Source organism: Callionymus lyra, chromosome 6 (genome assembly GCF_982586985.1).
Source record: "Callionymus lyra chromosome 6, fCalLyr1.hap1.1, whole genome shotgun sequence".
Classification (NCBI taxonomy): Eukaryota; Metazoa; Chordata; class Actinopteri; order Syngnathiformes; family Callionymidae; genus Callionymus; species Callionymus lyra.
Window position 1 is genome coordinate 4128757 of NC_141823.1, and position 22361 is coordinate 4151117.

Below are 22361 nucleotides of genomic sequence, written 5' to 3' on the forward strand. Positions count from 1 at the left end.
TTAGATGTAAGAGAGTTTAATAGTAGATGTGACAGAGTTTGATAGTAGATAAAAGAGAGTTTGATAGTAGATGTAACAGAGTTTGATATTAGATGTAAGAGAGTTTAATAGTAGATGTGACAGAGTTTGATAGGAGATATAAGAGAGTTTGATAGTAGATGTAGAGTTTAATAGTAGATATAGATAGTTCTATAGTAGATGTGACAGAGTTTGATAGTAGATGTAACAGAGTTTGATAATAGATATAAGAGAGTTTGATAGTAGATGTGAGAGAGTTTGATAGTAGATATACGAGAGTTTGATAGTAGATATAAGAGAGTTTGATAGTAGATGTAAGAGAGTTTAATAGTAGATGTAGAGAGTTTGATAGTAAATGTGAAAGAGTTTGATAGTAGATATAAGAGAGTTTGATAGTAAATCTGACAGAGTTTGATAGTAGATATTCGAGAGTTTTATAGTACATGTAAGAGAGTTTGATAGTAGATGTAAGAGAGTTTAATAGTACATGTAGAGAGTTTGATAGTAAATGTGACAGAGTTTGACCGTAGATATAAGAGAGTTTGATAGTAGATGTGACAGAGTTTGATAGTAGATATAAGAGAGTTTGATAGTAGATTTAATTGTCTGTTTTATTCCCTGAATCTCCCTTCAGTCCTGCCACCTGTGCTGAACTGCAAGTTGGGTGATGTGACTCCAAAGTTCTTGTCCAAGACTCCCATGCAGGGCGATGTCCTTCACGCCACCGTGGGTCAACCCTTCACCATGGACGTGGAGGCGGAGGCGCAGAAGGACTCGTGCGTACTCACCTGTCTCTCTTCACCACAGTCGCACACTCAAGTCCACCTGTCTCTCCCTCCAGCATCTACGACTTCCAGGTGAGCGGCCCCCACAACATGAGCAAGGAGGTCCACGCCGGCGGTCGGGCGGACATGAGGCTCCGGTGGACGCCGCAGGAGAGCGACCTTCACTCCTTCAGTCCCGTCTGCTTCACTGCAGAGACTCCACATTCGTGAGCGAGACTTCCCAGCGCTGGAGGAAAACACGTTCCTTACTTTATGTTTTTTTTCGGTTCGCAGCCAGTCGGACATGAGGTGTGCCGTGATCATGGTGACCAGGTCCAGCATCTCTCGAGGTTTGACCTGTTTCAGAGAGTGAGGCTCTGGGAGACACATCCTTCTTTCACGTGATTCTTAAGAGCGCTCCTAAGAAGATCGTAGCACTTCATAGAGCTTCTTTACCAATCTGGAAAATGCAGCCATTGTCTAGTTCTGCCCCGGGTCCTCTTCTTAGTTCAACACCTCACTAGTCCAGGAGACCTTCTTTCAACCAAATTGTCTTGGAAGATCTGGGGCTTCACTCTGAGAGAGAGAGTCCAGACACCTGAGAAAACCGTGGAAGACAAGGAATCCTCCTTCCAAACAGGGGGATGGAAAGTTCTTGTACTTTAACGGCCGTCTCTGTATGTGACACACAGGTAACGGTGGTGTGAACTGCAAAGCCAATGAGATGACCGTGTTCCTGGAGAAAGCTTCCATGCCCGGGATTGACGAGAGATTCCTTGAGCTGAAGGATCCATCCTGCTCCCTGACCTCCAACAGCACTCACATCATGGGGACCATTTCCTTCAAAACCTGCGGGACCGAGCTAAAGGTGACGCGGATCACTCGCTTCCCCGTCGCTCCGGTGCTGACCGCTCTGGTTTCCTGCAGGACACGGGGGAGTACTTGGTCTTCACGAACCAGATCCGGTCTAAGGAGCTCAGTAAAGAGGTCATAGTCCGCAGGAAAATGGTGGCGGTGGATTTCTCCTGCCAGTTCCCCAAAAGCACCATGGTCAAGAACTCCTTCACCCTTCAAAACAGCGACTACATTTTCACCGAGTCCAGCTTCGGCAGCTTCGGTTACGCCTTCAACGTCTACAGGGACAGCAGCTACAAGCAGAAGTTTGAGGCCAAAAGCTACCCCTTGGAGCTGCAGCTGATGCAGCCCATGTACATGGGAATCACTGCCGAGTCAGAACTCACAAACCTGCAGGTGTTTGTCGAGTCTTGCAGAGCAACTCCTGATGAGAACGCAGAGAACCCCATGTATTACGACCTCATCAAGGACGGGTGAGTCTCAGAGTGAACGCATGACTGAAGTTGAGTCAGGTGTGAGAGAGTTTGATAGTAGATGTGACAGAGTTTGATAGTTGATGCGAGAGAGTTTGATAGTAGATGTGAGAGAGTTTGATAGTAGATTTGACAGAGTTTGATAGTAGATGTGACAGAGTTTGATAGTAGATGTGACAGAGTTTGATAGTTGATGCGAGAGAGTTTGATAGTAGATGTGAGAGAGTTTGAAAGTAGATGTGACAGAGTTGGATGGTTGATGTGAGAGAGTTTGATAGTAGATGTGAGAGAGCTGGATAGTTGATGTGAGAGAGTTTGATAGTAGATGTGACAGAGTTTGATAGTAGATGTGCGATAGTTTGATAGTAGATGTGAGAGAGTTTGATAGTAGGTGTGAGAGAGTTTGATAGTAGATGTGACAGAGTTGGATAGTTGATGTGAGAGAGTTTGATAGTAGATGTGAGAGAGTTTGATAGTAGATGTGAGAGAGTTTAATAGTTGATGTGAGAGAGTTTGATAGTAGATGTGAGAGAGCTGGATAGTTGATGTGAGAGAGTTTGATAGTAGATGTGACAGAGTTGGATAGTAGATGTGCGATAGTTTGATAGTAGATGTGAGAGAGTTGGATAGTTGATGTGAGAGAGTTTTATAGTAGATGTGCGATAGTTTGATAGTAGGTGTGAGAGAGTTTGATAGTAGATGTGACAGAGTTGAATAGTTGATGTGAGAGAGTTTGATAGTAGATGTGCGATAGTTTGATAGTAGGTGTGAGAGAGTTTGATAGTAGATGTGACAGAGTTTGATAGTAGATGTGCGATAGTTTGATAGTAGGTGTGAGAGAGTTTGATAGTAGATGTGACAGAGTTTGATAGTAGATGTGACAGAGTTTGAAAGTAGATGTGAGAGAGTTTGATAGTAGATGTGAGAGAGTTGGATAGTTGATGTGAGAGAGTTTGATAGTAGATGTGAGAGAGTTGGATAGTTGATGTGAGAGAGTTTGATAGTAGATGTGACAGAGTTTGATAGTAGATGTGCGATAGTTTGATAGTAGGTGTGAGAGAGTTTGATAGTAGATGTGACAGAGTTGGATAGTTGATGTGAGAGAGTTTGATAGTAGATGTGAGAGAGTTTGATAGTAGATGTGACAGAGTTGGATAGTTGATGTGACAGAGTTTGATAGTTGATGCGAGAGAGTTTGATAGTAGATGTGACAGAGTTTGATAGTTGATGCGAGAGAGTTTGATAGTAGATGTGAGAGAGTTTGATAGTAGATGTGACAGAGTTGGATAGTTGATGTGACAGAGTTTGATAGTTGATGCGAGAGAGTTTGGTAGTAGATGTGAGAGAGTTTGATAGTAGATGTGACAGAGTTGGATAGTTGATGTGAGAGAGTTTGATAGTAGATGTGACAGAGTTTGATAGTAGATGTGCGATAGTTTGATAGTAGGTGTGAGAGAGTTTGATAGTAGATGTGACAGAGTTGGATAGTTGATGTGAGAGAGTTTGATAGTAGATGTGAGAGAGTTTGATAGTTGATGTGAGAGAGTTTGATAGTAGATGTGAGAGAGCTGGATAGTTGATGTGAGAGAGTTTGATAGTAGATGTGACAGAGTTGGATAGTAGATGTGCGATAGTTTGATAGTAGATGTGAGAGAGTTGGATAGTTGATGTGAGAGAGTTTGATAGTAGATGTGACAGAGTTTGATAGTAGATGTGCGATAGTTTGATAGTAGGTGTGAGAGAGTTTGATAGTAGATGTGACAGAGTTGGATAGTTGATGTGAGAGAGTTTGATAGTAAATGTGAAAGAGTTTGATAGTAGATGTGAGAGAGTTTGATAGTTGATGTGCGAGAGCTGGATAGTTGATGTGAGGGAGTTTGATAGTAGATGTGACAGAGTTTGATAGTAGATGTGAGAGAGTTTGATAGTAGATGTGACATAGTTTGATAGTAGATGTGAGAGAGTTTGATAGTAGATGTGAGAGAGTTTGATAGTAGATGTGAGAGAGTTTGATAGTAGATGTGAGAGAGTTGGATAGTTGATGTGAGACAGATTGATAGTAGATGTGACATAGTTTGATAGTAGATGTGAGAGAGTTGGTAAGTAGATACAAGATAGTTTGATAGTAGATCTGAAAGAGTTTGATAGTAGATTTAGGAGAGTTTAATAGTAGATGTACGAGTTTGATAGTAGATGTACAGAGTTTGATAGTAGATGTGACAAAGTGTGATAGTACATATAAGAGAGTTTGATAGTAGAATTAAATAGTAGATATAGATAATTTGATAGTATATATAAGAGAGTTTGATAGTAGATGTAGAGAGTTTGATAGTAGATGTAACAACCCTCTCGGTAACACCTCCCCTAACGCTTCGCTGCCCAGACGACTGATCAAATCTGTTGATCACTTTTGATAAAGCAACATAGAAATAAAAATAAATCAGCTTTTTTGTAAACCTGTGAAGAATTAAACATGTGCCAATCAATAAATGCTAATTGACCGTCCATTAGTTCACTAATGTCCTTTTTTCTCCTTGTCTCGTAGGTGTTTGAAGGACGAGACGGTTCAGGTCCAACTGAAGGATCTGATGTCCTTCAATTTCGAGTTTAAAATGTTCAAATTCAACGGGATTTACAACATGGTGAGCCTCGGATCTCTTTGGGTTCAGACGTTAGAAGATCTTCGCTCAGTTCGCCTGAGAGCTAAGAGAACTTCAGCTCGAAGAATCTGTGATGACAAAATTCATATTAGCCTTTTTATTATGTTCATCTTGACAACTTAGAACCATTTACTGCTCAATTTGATCGAAGACAAAAAAAGAAAGTTGATGGTATTAAGTTCAATAAAAAAACAGGAAGGAACCGCGAGGGCTGGTGAGAAAACCAAAGACAGAAGCTGAGAGTCCAGCAAGTGTCACTCAACGAGTCTAACGAGTACGAAAACTAGTGATTTCAAACAGGAGTTCCAGGACATAAGATGAACAAAATAAACCAGGAAGTTGATTATTTTAAGACCATTACTTGACGTAGAGAATAGTCATAAAAAGTTATCGTTTCAACTTCATCCCAGTTTTTTTTCCAAAGTAATCGTCACAAAATAAAGAACTTCTTCGATCCGACCCGTGGGTCTGAGCTTCTGCTCGTTTGTTTGAAGCGACATATTTTCATGTCAAACACAGATTCCATAGACTATGTTCAAAGCAGCTGCCATTTCGCCGCCGGCCCTCGATAAATATCATAAAAAAACTAAAAGACTTGGAGAACTCGTTCTGTGGCATTTTGTGCTGAGCTGCAAACATACCACTCATCAGAGGCAACGCAACACAAATTAAAAAAGGTCAAAACTCACGTAATTTATGATATATTCATTCATTTCCTGTGCCGCGGTTTCCCTTCTGGCTCATCAAGCTTCTTTTTTTTAAGCGTTGTAGTGAATTTAGTGGAGAACCTACGTCTAGCAGGACCAGAGAAGTAAACGTAGGAACTTACGGTTTCAGGCTTTTAAGGGAACAAAGTCACGCCGAAGGAGAAAATGACGATACGTCTGATTTTCCAACTTCAAGATTACATCGTAGCTCGGTTTTTTCTCTCGTTCTTCCTGAAAATGTTACAACACCACACACATGGTCACATGGTTGGTACTACATTCATTTAACCGCTGGTGGAAGGATCGAATTTTTACGCTGCACACGTTAAAACCTGGCCTGGTATGGCAGTGGTTGAGTTGGGAGGGTTTTGTTGTATTCCCAGGCGACCTTGAGGTTGAGGGCTTAATGGTCTTGCTGGTGTTCTTCGCCTCCTCAGGTCTACATCAACTGTTTCGTCATGCTCTGCGATTCCCGAAGCTCTTCTTCGAGATGCGCCCAGGGTTGCATCCCGGAGGCGCCGAGCAGGCGCAGGCGTTCAGTGGGCGGCGAGACCAACGGCCACTACGTCTCTCAGGGGCCCTTTCAGCTGCTGGACCCGGAGGAACCGGACGATACCGTACCCGACGGCGCTTTGAAGCCCACTGCAGTGAGCCCAGAGGTCAACCGACGTCCAGGTGAGTGCTGACAAAACGATCAAAGACCCATTAATCCACCTGAGGTTCATGTTGCTTGCAGATACTTTGACCGCCAGCCCCGTCCACCGGAGCACCCCAGGGTCCCGTGAGTCCAGGTTTTGGGTCGACGACCTCAGGACATTTTTAAGCAGCAAAATCACCTTGACGATATTCGCCGGAACCTTCTTGGCCTCGGTGGGCCTGCTAGGGGTGGTGGTGGCCTACTTTGTTAGAGGGAGATCCTCAGAAGATCAGAAAGCTCTTCTCAGAGCGTACATGTGACCGAGTCACGTCAAAGATGTAACCTTCGGTGAACTGCTGGCTCTCATCTCTCACGTCTCGTTTGGTTGAACTTTAAAAGTTAGAGGTTTTTGAAACTCTGCTAGGATGCGGTGTCTTTCTAAATAAATACATTTCTTGCACCCAAAAATCTACAGTGTCATTGTTCATACAGTTCCTTCAGGCCAACATGAGTAGACTCAGTGTAGTACTGTCTCAAATCAAACTCTGTTACTACACACTTACAGTGTAGTACTGTCTCAAATCAAACTCTGCTGCTACACACTTACAGTGTAGTACTGTCTCAAATAAAACTCTGTTACTACACACTTACAGTGTAGTACTGTCTCAAATCAAACTCTGCTGCTACACACTTACAGTGTAGTACTGTCTCAAATCCAACTCTGCTGCTACACACTTACAGTGTAGTACTGTCTCAAATCCAACTCTGCTGCTACACACTTACAGTGTAGTACTGTCTCAAATCCAACTCTGCTGCTACACACTTACAGTGTAGTACTGTCTCAAATCAAACTCTGCTGCTACACACTTACAGTGTAGTACTGTCTCAAATCAAACTCTGCTGCTACACACTTACAGTGTAGTACTGTCTCAAATCAAACCCTGCTGCTACACACTTACAGTGTAGTACTGTCTCAAATCAAACCCTGCTGCTACACACTTACAGTGTAGTACTGTCTCAAATCAAACTATGCTGCTACACACTTACAGTGTAGTACTGTCTCAAATCAAACTCTGCTACTACACACTTACAGTGTAGTACTGTCTCAAATCCAACTCTGCTGCTACACACTTACAGTGTAGTACTGTCTCAAATCCAACTCTGCTGCTACACACTTACAGTGTAGTACTGTCTCAAATCCAACTCTGCTGCTACACACTTACAGTGTAGTACTGTCTCAAATCCAACTCTGCTGCTACACACTTACAGTGTAGTACTGTCTCAAATCAAACTCTGCTGCTACACACTTACAGTGTAGTACTGTCTCAAATCAAACTCTGCTGCTACACACTTACAGTGTAGTACTGTCTCAAATCAAACTCTGCTGCTACACACTTACAGTGTAGTACTGTCTCAAATCAAACTCTGCTGCTACACACTTACAGTGTAGTACTGTGTCAAATCAAACTCTGCTGCTACACACTTACAGTGTAGTACTGTCTCAAATCAAACCCTGCTGCTACACACTTACAGTGTAGTACTGTCTCAAATCAAACTCTGCTGCTACACACTTACAGTGTAGTACTGTCTCAAATCAAACCCTGCTGCTACACACTTACAGTGTAGTACTGTCTCAAATCAAACCCTGCTGCTACACACTTACAGTGTAGTACTGTCTCAAATCAAACTATGCTGCTACACACTTACAGTGTAGTACTGTCTCAAATCAAACTCTGCTGCTACACACTTACAGTGTAGTACTGTCTCAAATCAAACTCTGCTGCTACACACTTACAATGTAGTACTGTCTCAAATCAAACTCTGCTGCTACACACTTACAGTGTAGTACTGTCTCAAATCAAACTCTGCTGCTACACACTTACAGTGTAGTACTGTCTCAAATCAAACTCTGCTGCTACACACTTACAGTGTAGTACTGTCGCACATCAAACTCTGCTGCTACACACTTACAGTGTAGTACTGTCGCACATCAAACTCTGCTGCTACACACTTACAGTGTAGTACTGTCTCAAATCAAACTCTGCTGCTACACACTTACAGTGTAGTACTGTGTCAAATCAAACTCTGCTGCTACACACTTACAGTGTAGTACTGTCGCACATCAAACTCTGCTGCTACACACTTACAGTGTGGTACTGTCTCAAATCAAACTCTGCTGCTACACACTTACAGTGTAGTACTGTCGCACATCAAACTCTGCTGCTACACACTTACAGTGTAGTACTGTCTCAAATCAAACTCTGCTGCTACACACTTACAGTGTAGTACTGTCTCAAATCAAACTCTGCTGCTACACACTTACAGTGTAGTACTGTCTCAAATCAAACTCTGCTGCTACACACTTACAGTGTAGTACTGTCTCAAATCAAACTCTGCTGCTACACACTTACAGTGTAGTACTGTCTCAAATCAAACTCTGCTGCTACACACTTACAGTGTAGTACTGTCTCAAATCAAACTCTGCTGCTACACACTTACAGTGTAGTACTGTCTCAAATCAAACTCTGCTGCTACACAATTACAGTGTAGTACTGTCTCAAATCAAACTCTGCTGCTACACACTTACAGTGTAGTACTGTCTCAAATCAAACTACTACACACTTACAGTATAGTACTGTCTCAAATCAAACTCTGCTGCTACACACTTACAGTGTAGTACTGTCTCAAATCAAACTCTGCTGCTACACACTTACAGTGTAGTACTGTCTCAAATCAAACTACTACACACTTACAGTGTAGTACTGTCTCAAATCAAACTACTACACACTTACAGTGTAGTACTGTCTCAAATCAAACTCTGCTGCTACACACTTACAGTGTAGTACTGTCTCAAATCAAACTCTGCTGCTACACACTTACAGTGTAGTACTGTCTCAAATCAAACTCTGCTGCTACATACTTACAGTGTAGTACTGTCTCAAATCAAACTCTGCTGCTACACACTTACAGTGTAGTACTGTCTCAAATCAAACTCTGCTGCTACACACTTACAGTGTAGTTCTGTCTCAAATCAAACTCTGCTGCTACACTCTTACAGTGTAGTACTGTCTCAAATCAAACTCTGCTGCTACACACTTACAGTGTAGTACTGTCTCAAATCAAACTCTGCTGTTACACACTTACAGTGTAGTACTGTCTCAAATCAAACTCTGCTGCTACACTCTTACAGTGTAGTACTGTCTCAAATCAAACTCTGCTGCTACACACTTACAGTGTAGTACTGTCTCAAATCAAACTCTGCTGCTACACACTTACAGTGTAGTTCTGTCTCAAATCAAACTCTGCTGCTACACACTTACAGTGTAGTACTGTCTCAAATCAAACTCCGCTGCTACACACTTACAGTGTAGTACTGTCTCAAATCAAACTCTGCTGCTACACTCTTACAGTGTAGTACTGTCTCAAATTAAACTCTGCTGCTACACACTTACAGTGTAGTTCTGTCTCAAATCAAACTCTGCTGCTACACTCTTACAGTGTAGTACTGTCTCAAATCAAACTCTGCTGCTACACACTAACAGTGTAGTACTGTCTCAAATCAAACTCTGCTGCTACACACTTACAGTGTAGTACTGTCTCAAATCAAACTCTGCTGCTACACACTTACAGTGTAGTACTGTCTCAAATCAAACTCTGCTGCTACACACTTACAGTGTAGTACTGTCTCAAATCAAACTCTGCTGCTACACACTAACAGTGTAGTACTGTCTCAAATCAAACTCTGCTGCTACACACTTACAGTGTAGTACTGTCTCAAATCAAACTCTGCTGCTACACACTAACAGTGTAGTACTGTCTCAAATCAAACTCTGCTGCTACACACTTAGAGTGTAGTACTGTCTCAAATCAAACTCTGCTGCTACACACTTACAGTGTAGTACTGTCTCAAATCAAACTCTGCTGCTACACACTTACAGTGTAGTACTGTCTCTAATCAAACTCTGCTGCTACATACTTACAGTGTAGTACTGTCTCAAATCAAACTCTGCTGCTACACTCTTACAGTGTAGTACTGTCTCTAATCAAACTCTGCTGCTACACACTAACAGTGTAGTACTGTCTCAAATCAAACTCTGCTGCTACACACTTACAGTGTAGTACTGTCTCAAATCAAACTCTGCTGCTACACACTTACAGTGTAGTACTGTCTCAAATCAAACTCTGCTGCTACACACTTACAGTGTAGTACTGTCTCAAATCAAACTCTGCTGCTACACACTTACAGTGTAGTACTTTCTCACATCAAATTCTGCTGCTACACACTTACAGTGTAGTACTGTCTCAAATCAAACTCTGCTGCTACACACTTACAGTGTAGTACTGTCTCAAATCAAACTCTGCTGCTACACACTTACAGTGTAGTACTGTCTCAAATCAAACTCTGCTGCTACACACTTACAGTGTAGTACTGTCTCAAATCAAACTCTGCTGCTACACACTTACAGTGTAGTACTGTCTCAAATCAAACTCTGCTGCTACACACTTACAGTGTAGTACTGTCTCAAATCAAACTCTGCTGCTACACACTTACAGTGTAGTACTGTCTCAAATCAAACTCTGCTGCTACACACTTACAGTGTAGTACTGTCTCAAATCAAACTCTGCTGCTACACACTTACAGTGTAGTACTGTCTCAAATCAAACTCTGTTGCTACACACTTACAGTGTAGTACTGTCTCAAATCAAACTCTGCTGCTACACACTTACAGTGTAGTACTGTCTCAAATCAAACTCTGCTGCTACACACTTACAGTGTAGTACTGTCTCAAATCAAACTCTGCTGCTACACACTTACAGTGTAGTACTGTCTGACATCAAATTCTGCTGCTACACACTTACAGTGTAGTACTGTCTCAAATCAAACTCTGCTGCTACACACTTACAGTGTAGTACTGTCTCAAATCAAACTCTGCTGCTACACACTTACAGTGTAGTACTGTCTCAAATCAAACTCTGCTGCTACACACTTACAGTGTAGTACTGTCTCAAATCAAACTCTGCTGCTACACACTTACAGTGTAGTACTGTCTCAAATCAAACTCTGCTGCTACACAATTACAGTGTAGTACTGTCTCAAATCAAACTCTGCTGCTACACACTTACAGTGTAGTACTGTCTCAAATCAAACTACTACACACTTACAGTATAGTACTGTCTCAAATCAAACTCTGCTGCTACACACTTACAGTGTAGTACTGTCTCAAATCAAACTCTGCTGCTACACACTTACAGTGTAGTACTGTCTCACATCAAATTCTGCTGCTACACACTTACAGTGTAGTACTGTCTCAAATCAAACTCTGCTGCTACACACTTACAGTGTAGTACTGTCTCAAATCAAACTCTGCTGCTACACACTTACAGTGTAGTACTGTCTCAAATCAAACTCTGCTGCTACACACTTACAGTGTAGTACTGTGTCAAATCAAACTCTGCTGCTACACACTTACAGTGTAGTACTGTCGCACATCAAACTCTGCTGCTACACACTTACAGTGTAGTACTGTCTCAAATCAAGCTCTGCTGCTACACACTTACAGTGTAGTACTGTCTCAAATCAAACTCTGCTGCTACACACTTACAGTGTAGTACTGTGTCAAATCAAACTCTGCTGCTACACACTTACAGTGTAGTACTGTCGCACATCAAACTCTGCTGCTACACACTTACAGTGTAGTACTGTCTCAAATCAAGCTCTGCTGCTACACACTTACAGTGTAGTACTGTCGCACATCAAACTCTGCTGCTACACACTTACAGTGTAGTACTGTCTCAAATCAAGCTCTGCTGCTACACACTTACAGTGTAGTACTGTCTCAAATCAAACTCTGCTGCTACGCACTTACAGTGTAGTACTGTCTCAAATCAAACTCTGCTGCTACACACTTACAGTGTAGTACTGTCGCACATCAAACTCTGCTGCTACACACTTACAGTGTAGTACTGTCTCAAATCAAACTCTGCTGCTACACACTTACAGTGTAGTACTGTCGCACATCAAACTCTGCTGCTACACACTTACAGTGTAGTACTGTCTCAAATCAAACTCTGCTGCTACACACTTACAGTGTAGTACTGTCTCAAATCAAACTCTGCTGCTACACACTTACAGTGTAGTACTGTCTCAAATCAAACTCTGCTGCTACACACTTACAGTGTAGTACTGTCTCAAATCAAACTCTGCTGCTACACACTTACAGTGTAGTACTGTCTCACATCAAATTCTGCTGCTACACACCTACAGTGTAGTACTGTCTCAAATCAAACTCTGCTGCTACACACTTACAGTGTAGTACTGTCTCACATCAAACTCTGCTGCTACACACTTACAGTGTAGTACTGTCTCAAATCAAACTCTGCTGCTACACACTTACAGTGTAGTACTGTCTCAAATCAAACTCTGCTGCTACACACTTACAGTGTAGTTCTGTCTCAAATCAAACTCTGCTGCTACACACTTACAGTGTAGTACTGTCTCAAATCAAACTCTGCTGCTACACACTTACAGTGTAGTACTGTCTCAAATCGAACTCTGCTGCTACACACTTACAGTGTAGTTCTGTCTCAAATCAAACTCTGCTGCTACACACTTACAGTGTAGTACTGTCTCAAATCAAACTCTGCTGCTACACACTTACAGTGTAGTACTGTCTCAAATCAAACTCTGCTGCTACACACTTACAGTGTAGTTCTGTCTCAAATCAAACTCTGCTGCTACACATTTACAGTGTAGTACTGTCTCAAATCAAACTCTGCTGCTACACACTTACAGTGTAGTACTGTCTCAAATCAAACTCTGCTGCTACACACTTACAGTGTAGTACTGTCTCAAATCAAACTCTGCTGCTACACACTTACAGTGTAGTACTGTCTCAAATCAAACTCTGCTGCTACACACTAACAGTGTAGTACTGTCTCAAATCAAACTCTGCTGCTACACACTAACAGTGTAGTACTGTCTCAAATCAAACTCTGCTGCTACACACTTAGAGTGTAGTACTGTCTCAAATCAAACTCTGCTGCTACACACTTACAGTGTAGTACTGTCTCAAATCAAACTCTGCTGCTACACACTTACAGTGTAGTACTGTCTCTAATCAAACTCTGCTGCTACATACTTACAGTGTAGTACTGTCTCAAATCAAACTCTGCTGCTACACTCTTACAGTGTAGTACTGTCTCTAATCAAACTCTGCTGCTACACACTAACAGTGTAGTACTGTCTCAAATCAAACTCTGCTGCTACACACTTACAGTGTAGTACTGTCTCAAATCAAACTCTGCTGCTACACACTTACAGTGTAGTACTGTCTCAAATCAAACTCTGCTGCTACACACTTACAGTGTAGTACTGTCTCAAATCAAACTCTGCTGCTACACACTTACAGTGTAGTACTGTCTCAAATCAAACTCTGCTGCTACACACTTACAGTGTAGTACTGTCTCAAATCAAACTCTGCTGCTACACACTTACAGTGTAGTACTGTCTCAAATCAAACTCTGCTGCTACACACTTACAGTGTAGTACTGTCTCAAATCAAACTCTGCTGCTACACACTTACAGTGTAGTACTGTCTCAAATCAAACTCTGTTGCTACACACTTACAGTGTAGTACTGTCTCAAATCAAACTCTGCTGCTACACACTTACAGTGTAGTACTGTCTCAAATCAAACTCTGCTGCTACACACCTACAGTGTAGTACTGTCTCAAATCAAACTCTGCTGCTACACACTTACAGTGTAGTACTGTCTCACATCAAATTCTGCTGCTACACACTTACAGTGTAGTACTGTCTCAAATCAAACTCTGCTGCTACACACTTACAGTGTAGTACTGTCTCAAATCAAACTCTGCTGCTACACACTTACAGTGTAGTACTGTCTCAAATCAAACTCTGCTGCTACACACTTACAGTGTAGTACTGTGTCAAATCAAACTCTGCTGCTACACACTTACAGTGTAGTACTGTCGCACATCAAACTCTGCTGCTACACACTTACAGTGTAGTACTGTCTCAAATCAAGCTCTGCTGCTACACACTTACAGTGTAGTACTGTCTCAAATCAAACTCTGCTGCTACACACTTACAGTGTAGTACTGTCTCAAATCAAACTCTGCTGCTACACACTTACAGTGTAGTACTGTCTCAAATCAAACTCTGCTGCTACACACTTACAGTGTAGTACTGTCGCACATCAAACTCTGCTGCTACACACTTACAGTGTAGTACTGTCTCAAATCAAACTCTGCTGCTACACACTTACAGTGTAGTACTGTCGCACATCAAACTCTGCTGCTACACACTTACAGTGTAGTACTGTCTCAAATCAAACTCTGCTGCTACACACTTACAGTGTAGTACTGTCTCAAATCAAACTCTGCTGCTACACACTTACAGTGTAGTACTGTCTCAAATCAAACTCTGCTGCTACACACTTACAGTGTAGTACTGTCTCAAATCAAACTCTGCTGCTACACACTTACAGTGTAGTACTGTCTGACATCAAATTCTGCTGCTACACACTTACAGTGTAGTACTGTCTCAAATCAAACTCTGCTGCTACACACTTACAGTGTAGTACTGTCTCAAATCAAACTCTGCTGCTACACACTTACAGTGTAGTACTGTCTCAAATCAAACTCTGCTGCTACACACTTACAGTGTAGTACTGTCTCAAATCAAACTCTGCTGCTACACACTTACAGTGTAGTACTGTCTCAAATCAAACTCTGCTGCTACACACTTACAGTGTAGTACTGTCGCACATCAAACTCTGCTGCTACACACTTACAGTGTAGTACTGTCTCAAATCAAACTCTGCTGCTACACACTTACAGTGTAGTACTGTCGCACATCAAACTCTGCTGCTACACACTTACAGTGTAGTACTGTCGCACATCAAACTCTGCTGCTACACACTTACAGTGTAGTACTGTCACACATCAAACTCTGCTGCTACACACTTACAGTGTAGTACTGTCTCAAATCAAACTCTGCTGCTACACACTTACAGTGTAGTACTGTGTCAAATCAAACTCTGCTGCTACACACTTACAGTGTAGTACTGTCGCACATCAAACTCTGCTAATACACACTTACAGTGTGGTACTGTCTCAAATCAAACTCTGCTGCTACACACTTACAGTGTAGTACTGTCTCAAATCAAACTCTGCTAATACACACTTACAGTGTAGTACTGTCTCAAATCAAACTCTGCTGCTACACACTTACAGTGTAGTACTGTCTCAAATCAAACTCTGCTGCTACACACTTACAGTGTAGTACTGTCTCAAATCAAACTCTGCTGCTACACACTTACAGTGTAGTACTGTGTCAAATCAAACTCTGTTGCTACACACTTACAGTGTAGTACTGTCGCACATCAAACTCTGCTGCTACACACTTACAGTGTAGTACTGTCTCAAATCAAACTCTGCTGCTACACACTTACAGTGTAGTACTGTCTCAAATCAAACTCTGCTGCTACACACTTACAGTGTAGTACTGTCTCAAATCAAACTCTGCTGCTACACACTTACAGTGTAGTACTGTCTCAAATCAAACTCTGCTGCTACACACTTACAGTGTAGTACTGTCGCACATCAAACTCTGCTGCTACACACTTACAGTGTAGTACTGTCTCAAATCAAACTCTGCTGCTACACACTTACAGTGTAGTACTGTCTCAAATCAAACTCTGCTGCTTCACACTTACAGTGTAGTACTGTCTCAAATCAAACTCTGCTGCTACACACTTACAGTGTAGTACTGTCTCAAATCAAACTCTGCTGCTACACACTTACAGTGTAGTACTGTCTCAAATCAAACTCTGCTGCTACACACTTACAGTGTAGTACTGTCTCACATCAAATTCTGCTGCTACACACTTACAGTGTAGTACTGTCTCAAATCAAACTCTGCTGCTACACACTTACAGTGTAGTACTGTCTCAAATCAAACTCTGCTGCTACACACTTACAGTGTAGTACTGTCTCAAATCAAACTCTGCTGCTACACACTTACAGTGTAGTACTGTCTCAAATCAAACTCTGCTGCTACACACTTACAGTGTAGTTCTGTCTCAAATCAAACTCTGCTGCTACACACTTACAGTGTAGTACTGTCTCAAATCAAACTCTGCTGCTACACACTTACAGTGTAGTTCTGTCTCAAATCAAACTCTGCTGCTACACACTTACAGTGTAGTACTGTCTCAAATCAAACTCTGCTGCTACACACTTACAGTGTAGTACTGTCTCAAATCAAACTCTGCTGCTACACACTTACAGTGTAGTACTGTCTCAAATCAAACTCTGCTGCTACACACTTACAGTGTAGTACTGTCTCAAATCAAACTCTGCTGCTACACACTTACAGTGTAGTACTATCTCAATTCAAACTCTGCTGCTACGCACTTACAGTGTAGTACTGTCTCAAATCAAACTCTGCTGCTACACACTTACAGTGTAGTACTGTGTCAAATCAAACTCTGCTGCTACACACTTACAGTGTAGTACTGTCGCACATCAAACTCTGCTGCTACACACTTACAGTGTAGTACTGTCTCAAATCAAACTCTGCTGCTACACACTTACAGTGTAGTACTGTCTCAAATCAAACTCTGCTGCTACACACTTACAGTGTAGTTCTGTCTCAAATCAAACTCTGCTGCTACACACTTACAGTGTAGTACTGTCTCAAATCAAACTCTGCTGCTACACACTTACAGTGTAGTACTGTCTCAAATCAAACTCTGCTGCTACACACTTACAGTGTAGTACTGTCGCACATCAAACTCTGCTGCTACACACTTACAGTGTAGTACTGTCTCAAATCAAACTCTGCTGCTACACACTTACAGTGTAGTACTGTCTCAAATCAAACTCTGCTGCTTCACACTTACAGTGTAGTACTGTCTCAAATCAAACTCTGCTGCTACACACTTACAGTGTAGTACTGTCTCAAATCAAACTCTGCTGCTACACACTTACAGTGTAGTACTGTCTCAAATCAAACTCTGCTGCTACACACTTACAGTGTAGTACTGTCTCACATCAAATTCTGCTGCTACACACTTACAGTGTAGTACTGTCTCAAATCAAACTCTGCTGCTACACACTTACAGTGTAGTACTGTCTCAAATCAAACTCTGCTGCTACACACTTACAGTGTAGTACTGTCTCAAATCAAACTCTGCTGCTACACACTTACAGTGTAGTACTGTCTCAAATCAAACTCTGCTGCTACACACTTACAGTGTAGTTCTGTCTCAAATCAAACTCTGCTGCTACACACTTACAGTGTAGTACTGTCTCAAATCAAACTCTGCTGCTACACACTTACAGTGTAGTTCTGTCTCAAATCAAACTCTGCTGCTACACACTTACAGTGTAGTACTGTCTCAAATCAAACTCTGCTGCTACACACTTACAGTGTAGTACTGTCTCAAATCAAACTCTGCTGCTACACACTTACAGTGTAGTACTGTCTCAAATCAAACTCTGCTGCTACACACTTACAGTGTAGTACTGTCTCAAATCAAACTCTGCTGCTACACACTTACAGTGTAGTACTGTCTCAATTCAAACTCTGCTGCTACGCACTTACAGTGTAGTACTGTCTCAAATCAAACTCTGCTGCTACACACTTACAGTGTAGTACTGTGTCAAATCAAACTCTGCTGCTACACACTTACAGTGTAGTACTGTCGCACATCAAACTCTGCTGCTACACACTTACAGTGTAGTACTGTCTCAAATCAAACTCTGCTGCTACACACTTACAGTGTAGTACTGTCTCAAATCAAACTCTGCTGCTACACACTTACAGTGTAGTACTGTCTCAAATCAAACTCTGCTGCTACACACTTACAGTGTAGTACTGTCTCAAATCAAACTCTGCTGCTACACACTTACAGTGTAGTACTGTCTCAAATCAAACTCTGCTGCTACGCACTTACAGTGTAGTACTGTCTCAAATCAAACTCTGCTGCTACACACTTACAGTGTAGTACTGTCGCACATCAAACTCTGCTGCTACACACTTACAGTGTAGTACTGTCTCAAATCAAACTCTGCTGCTACACACTTACAGTGTAGTACTGTCGCACATCAAACTCTGCTGCTACACACTTACAGTGTAGTACTGTCTCAAATCAAACTCTGCTGCTACACACTTACAGTGTAGTACTGTCTCAAATCAAACTCTGCTGCTACACACTTACAGTGTAGTACTGTCTCAAATCAAACTCTGCTGCTACACACTTACAGTGTAGTACTGTCTCAAATCAAACTCTGCTGCTACACACTTACAGTGTAGTACTGTCTCACATCAAATTCTGCTGCTACACACTTACAGTGTAGTACTGTCTCAAATCAAACTCTGCTGCTACACACTTACAGTGTAGTACTGTCTCAAATCAAACTCTGCTGCTACACACTTACCGTGTAGTACTGTCTCAAATCAAACTCTGCTGCTACACACTTACAGTGTAGTACTGTCTCAAATCAAACTCTGCTGCTACACACTTACAGTGTAGTACTGTCTCAAATCAAACTCTGCTGCTACACACTTACAGTGTAGTACTGTCTCAAATCAAACTCTGCTGCTACACACTTACAGTGTAGTACTGTCTCAAATCAAACTCTGCTGCTACACACTTACAGTGTAGTACTGTCTCAAATCAAACTCTGCTGCTACACACTTACAGTGTAGTACTGTCGCACATCAAACTCTGCTGCTACACACTTACAGTGTAGTACTGTCGCACATCAAACTCTGCTGCTACACACTTACAGTGTAGTACTGTCTCAAATCAAACTCTGCTGCTACACACTTACAGTGTAGTACTGTCGCACATCAAACTCTGCTGCTACACACTTACAGTGTAGTACTGTCTCAAATCAAACTCTGCTGCTACACACTTACAGTGTAGTACTGTCTCAAATCAAACTCTGCTGCTACACACTTACAGTGTAGTACTGTCTCAAATCAAACTCTGCTGCTACACACTTACAGTGTAGTACTGTCTCAAATCAAACTCTGCTGCTACACACTTACAGTGTAGTACTGTCTCAAATCAAACTCTGCTGCTACACACTTACAGTGTAGTACTGTCTCAAATCAAACTCTGCTGCTACACACTTACAGTGTAGTACTGTGTCAAATCAAACTCTGTTGCTACACACTTACAGTGTAGTACTGTCGCACATCAAACTCTGCTGCTACACACTTACAGTGTAGTACTGTCTCAAATCAAACTCTGCTGCTACACACTTACAGTGTAGTACTGTCTCAAATCAAACTCTGCTGCTACACACTTACAGTGTAGTACTGTCTCAAATCAAACTCTGCTGCTACACACTTACAGTGTAGTACTGTCTCAAATCAAACTCTGCTGCTACACACTTACAGTGTAGTACTGTCTCAAATCAAACTCTGCTGCTACACACTTACAGTGTAGTACTGTCTCAAATCAAACTCTGCTGCTACACACTTACAGTGTAGTACTGTCTCAATTCAAACTCTGCTGCTACACACTTACAGTGTAGTACTGTCTCAAATCAAACTCTGCTGCTACACACTTACAGTGTAGTACTGTGTCAAATCAAACTCTGCTGCTACACACTTACAGTGTAGTACTGTCGCACATCAAACTCTGCTGCTACACACTTACAGTGTAGTACTGTCTCAAATCAAACTCTGCTGCTACACACTTACAGTGTAGTACTGTCTCAAATCAAACTCTGCTGCTACACACTTACAGTGTAGTACTGTCTCAAATCAAACTCTGCTGCTACACACTTACAGTGTAGTACTGTCTCAAATCAAACTCTGCTGCTACACACTTACAGTGTAGTACTGTCTCAAATCAAACTCTGCTGCTACGCACTTACAGTGTAGTACTGTCTCAAATCAAACTCTGCTGCTACACACTTACAGTGTAGTACTGTCGCACATCAAACTCTGCTGCTACACACTTACAGTGTAGTACTGTCTCAAATCAAACTCTGCTGCTACACACTTACAGTGTAGTACTGTTTCAAATCAAACTCTGCTGCTACACACTTACAGTGTAGTTCTGTCTCAAATCAAACTCTGCTGCTACACACTTACAGTGTAGTACTGTCTCAAATCAAACTCTGCTGCTACACACTTACAGTGTAGTACTGTCTCAAATCAAACTCTGCTGCTACACACTTACAGTGTAGTACTGTCTCACATCAAATTCTGCTGCTACACACTTACAGTGTAGTACTGTCTCAAATCAAACTCTGCTGCTACACACTTACAGTGTAGTACTGTCTCAAATCAAACTCTGCTGCTACACACTTACAGTGTAGTACTGTCTCAAATCAAACTCTGCTGCTACACACTTACAGTGTAGTACTGTCTCAAATCAAACTCTGCTGCTACACACTTACAGTGTAGTACTGTCTCAAATCAAACTCTGCTGCTACACACTTACAGTGTAGTACTGTCGCACATCAAACTCTGCTGCTACACACTTACAGTGTAGTACTGTCGCACATCAAACTCTGCTGCTACACACTTACAGTGTAGTACTGTCTCAAATCAAACTCTGCTGCTACACACTTACAGTGTAGTACTGTCGCACATCAAACTCTGCTGCTACACACTTACAGTGTAGTACTGTCTCAAATCAAACTCTGCTGCTACACACTTACAGTGTAGTACTGTGTCAAATCAAACTCTGCTGCTACACACTTACAGTGTAGTACTGTCGCACATCAAACTCTGCTGCTACACACTTACAGTGTGGTACTGTCTCAAATCAAACTCTGCTGCTACACACTTACAGTGTAGTACTGTCGCACATCAAACTCTGCTGCTACACACTTACAGTGTAGTACTGTCTAAAATCAAACTCTGCTGCTACACACTTACAGTGTAGTACTGTCTCAAATCAAACTCTGCTGCTACACACTTACAGTGTAGTACTGTCTCAAATCAAACTCTGCTGCTACACACTTACAGTGTAGTACTGTCTCACATCAAACTCTGCTGCTACACACTTACAGTGTAGTACTGTCTCAAATCAAACTCTGCTGCTACACACTTACAGTGTAGTACTGTCTCAAATCAAACTCTGCTGCTACACGCTTACAGTGTAGTACTGTCTCAAATCAAACTCTGCTGCTACACACTTACAGTGTAGTACTGTCTCAAATCAAACTCTGCTGCTACACACTTACAGTGTAGTACTGTCTCAAATCAAACTCTGCTGCTACACACTTACAGTGTAGTACTGTGTCAAATCAAACTCTGTTGCTACACACTTACAGTGTAGTACTGTCGCACATCAAACTCTGCTGCTACACACTTACAGTGTAGTACTGTCTCAAATCAAACTCTGCTGCTACACACTTACAGTGTAGTACTGTCTCAAATCAAACTCTGCTGCTACACACTTACAGTGTAGTACTGTCTCAAATCAAACTCTGTTGCTACACACTTACAGTGTAGTACTGTCTCAAATCAAACTCTGCTGCTACACACTTACAGTGTAGTACTGTCTCAAATCAAACTCTGCTGCTACACACTTACAGTGTAGTACTGTCTCAAATCAAACTCTGCTGCTACACACTTACAGTGTAGTACTGTCTCAAATCAAACTCTGCTGCTACACACTTACAGTGTAGTACTGTCTCAAATCAAACTCTGCTGCTACACACTTACAGTGTAGTACTGTCTCAAATCAAACTCTGCTGCTACACACTTACAGTGTAGTACTGTCTCAAATCAAACTCTGCTGCTACACACTTACAGTGTAGTACTGTCTCAAATCAAACTCTGCTGCTACACACTTACAGTGTAGTACTGTCTCACATCAAATTCTGCTGCTACACACTTACAGTGTAGTACTGTCTCAAATCAAACTCTGCTAGTACACACTTACAGTGTAGTACTGTCTCACATCAAAATCTGCTGCTACACACTTACAGTGTAGTACTGTCTCAAATCAAACTCTGCTGCTACACACTTACAGTGTAGTACTGTCTCAAATCAAACTCTGCTGCTACACACTTACAGTGTAGTTCTGTCTCAAATCAAACTCTGCTGCTACACACTTACAGTGTAGTACTGTCTCAAATCAAACTCTGCTGCTACACACTTACTGTGTAGTACTGTCTCAAATCAAACTCTGCTGCTACACACTTACAGTGTAGTTCTGTCTCAAATCAAACTCTGCTGCTACACAC

General features: G+C 41.7%; 1 protein-coding gene across 1 annotated transcript in view; it reads left to right on the top strand.

The window, feature by feature from the left end:
* The window catches only part of LOC148076225 (uncharacterized), an 11204-nt gene extending 4622 nt beyond the window's left edge, over positions 1-6582 (top strand). Inside the window, exons 6-13 of the mRNA XM_087793400.1 lie at positions 653-794; positions 860-1009; positions 1077-1132; positions 1475-1650; positions 1710-2110; positions 4656-4752; positions 5915-6152; positions 6214-6582. Of these exons, the coding sequence (XP_087649526.1) occupies positions 653-794; positions 860-1009; positions 1077-1132; positions 1475-1650; positions 1710-2110; positions 4656-4752; positions 5915-6152; positions 6214-6434 (1481 nt within the window). The 3' untranslated portion in view covers positions 6435-6582. The remainder of the gene's footprint in view (positions 1-652; positions 795-859; positions 1010-1076; positions 1133-1474; positions 1651-1709; positions 2111-4655; positions 4753-5914; positions 6153-6213) is intronic.
* The last annotated feature ends 15779 nt before the right edge of the window (positions 6583-22361 follow it).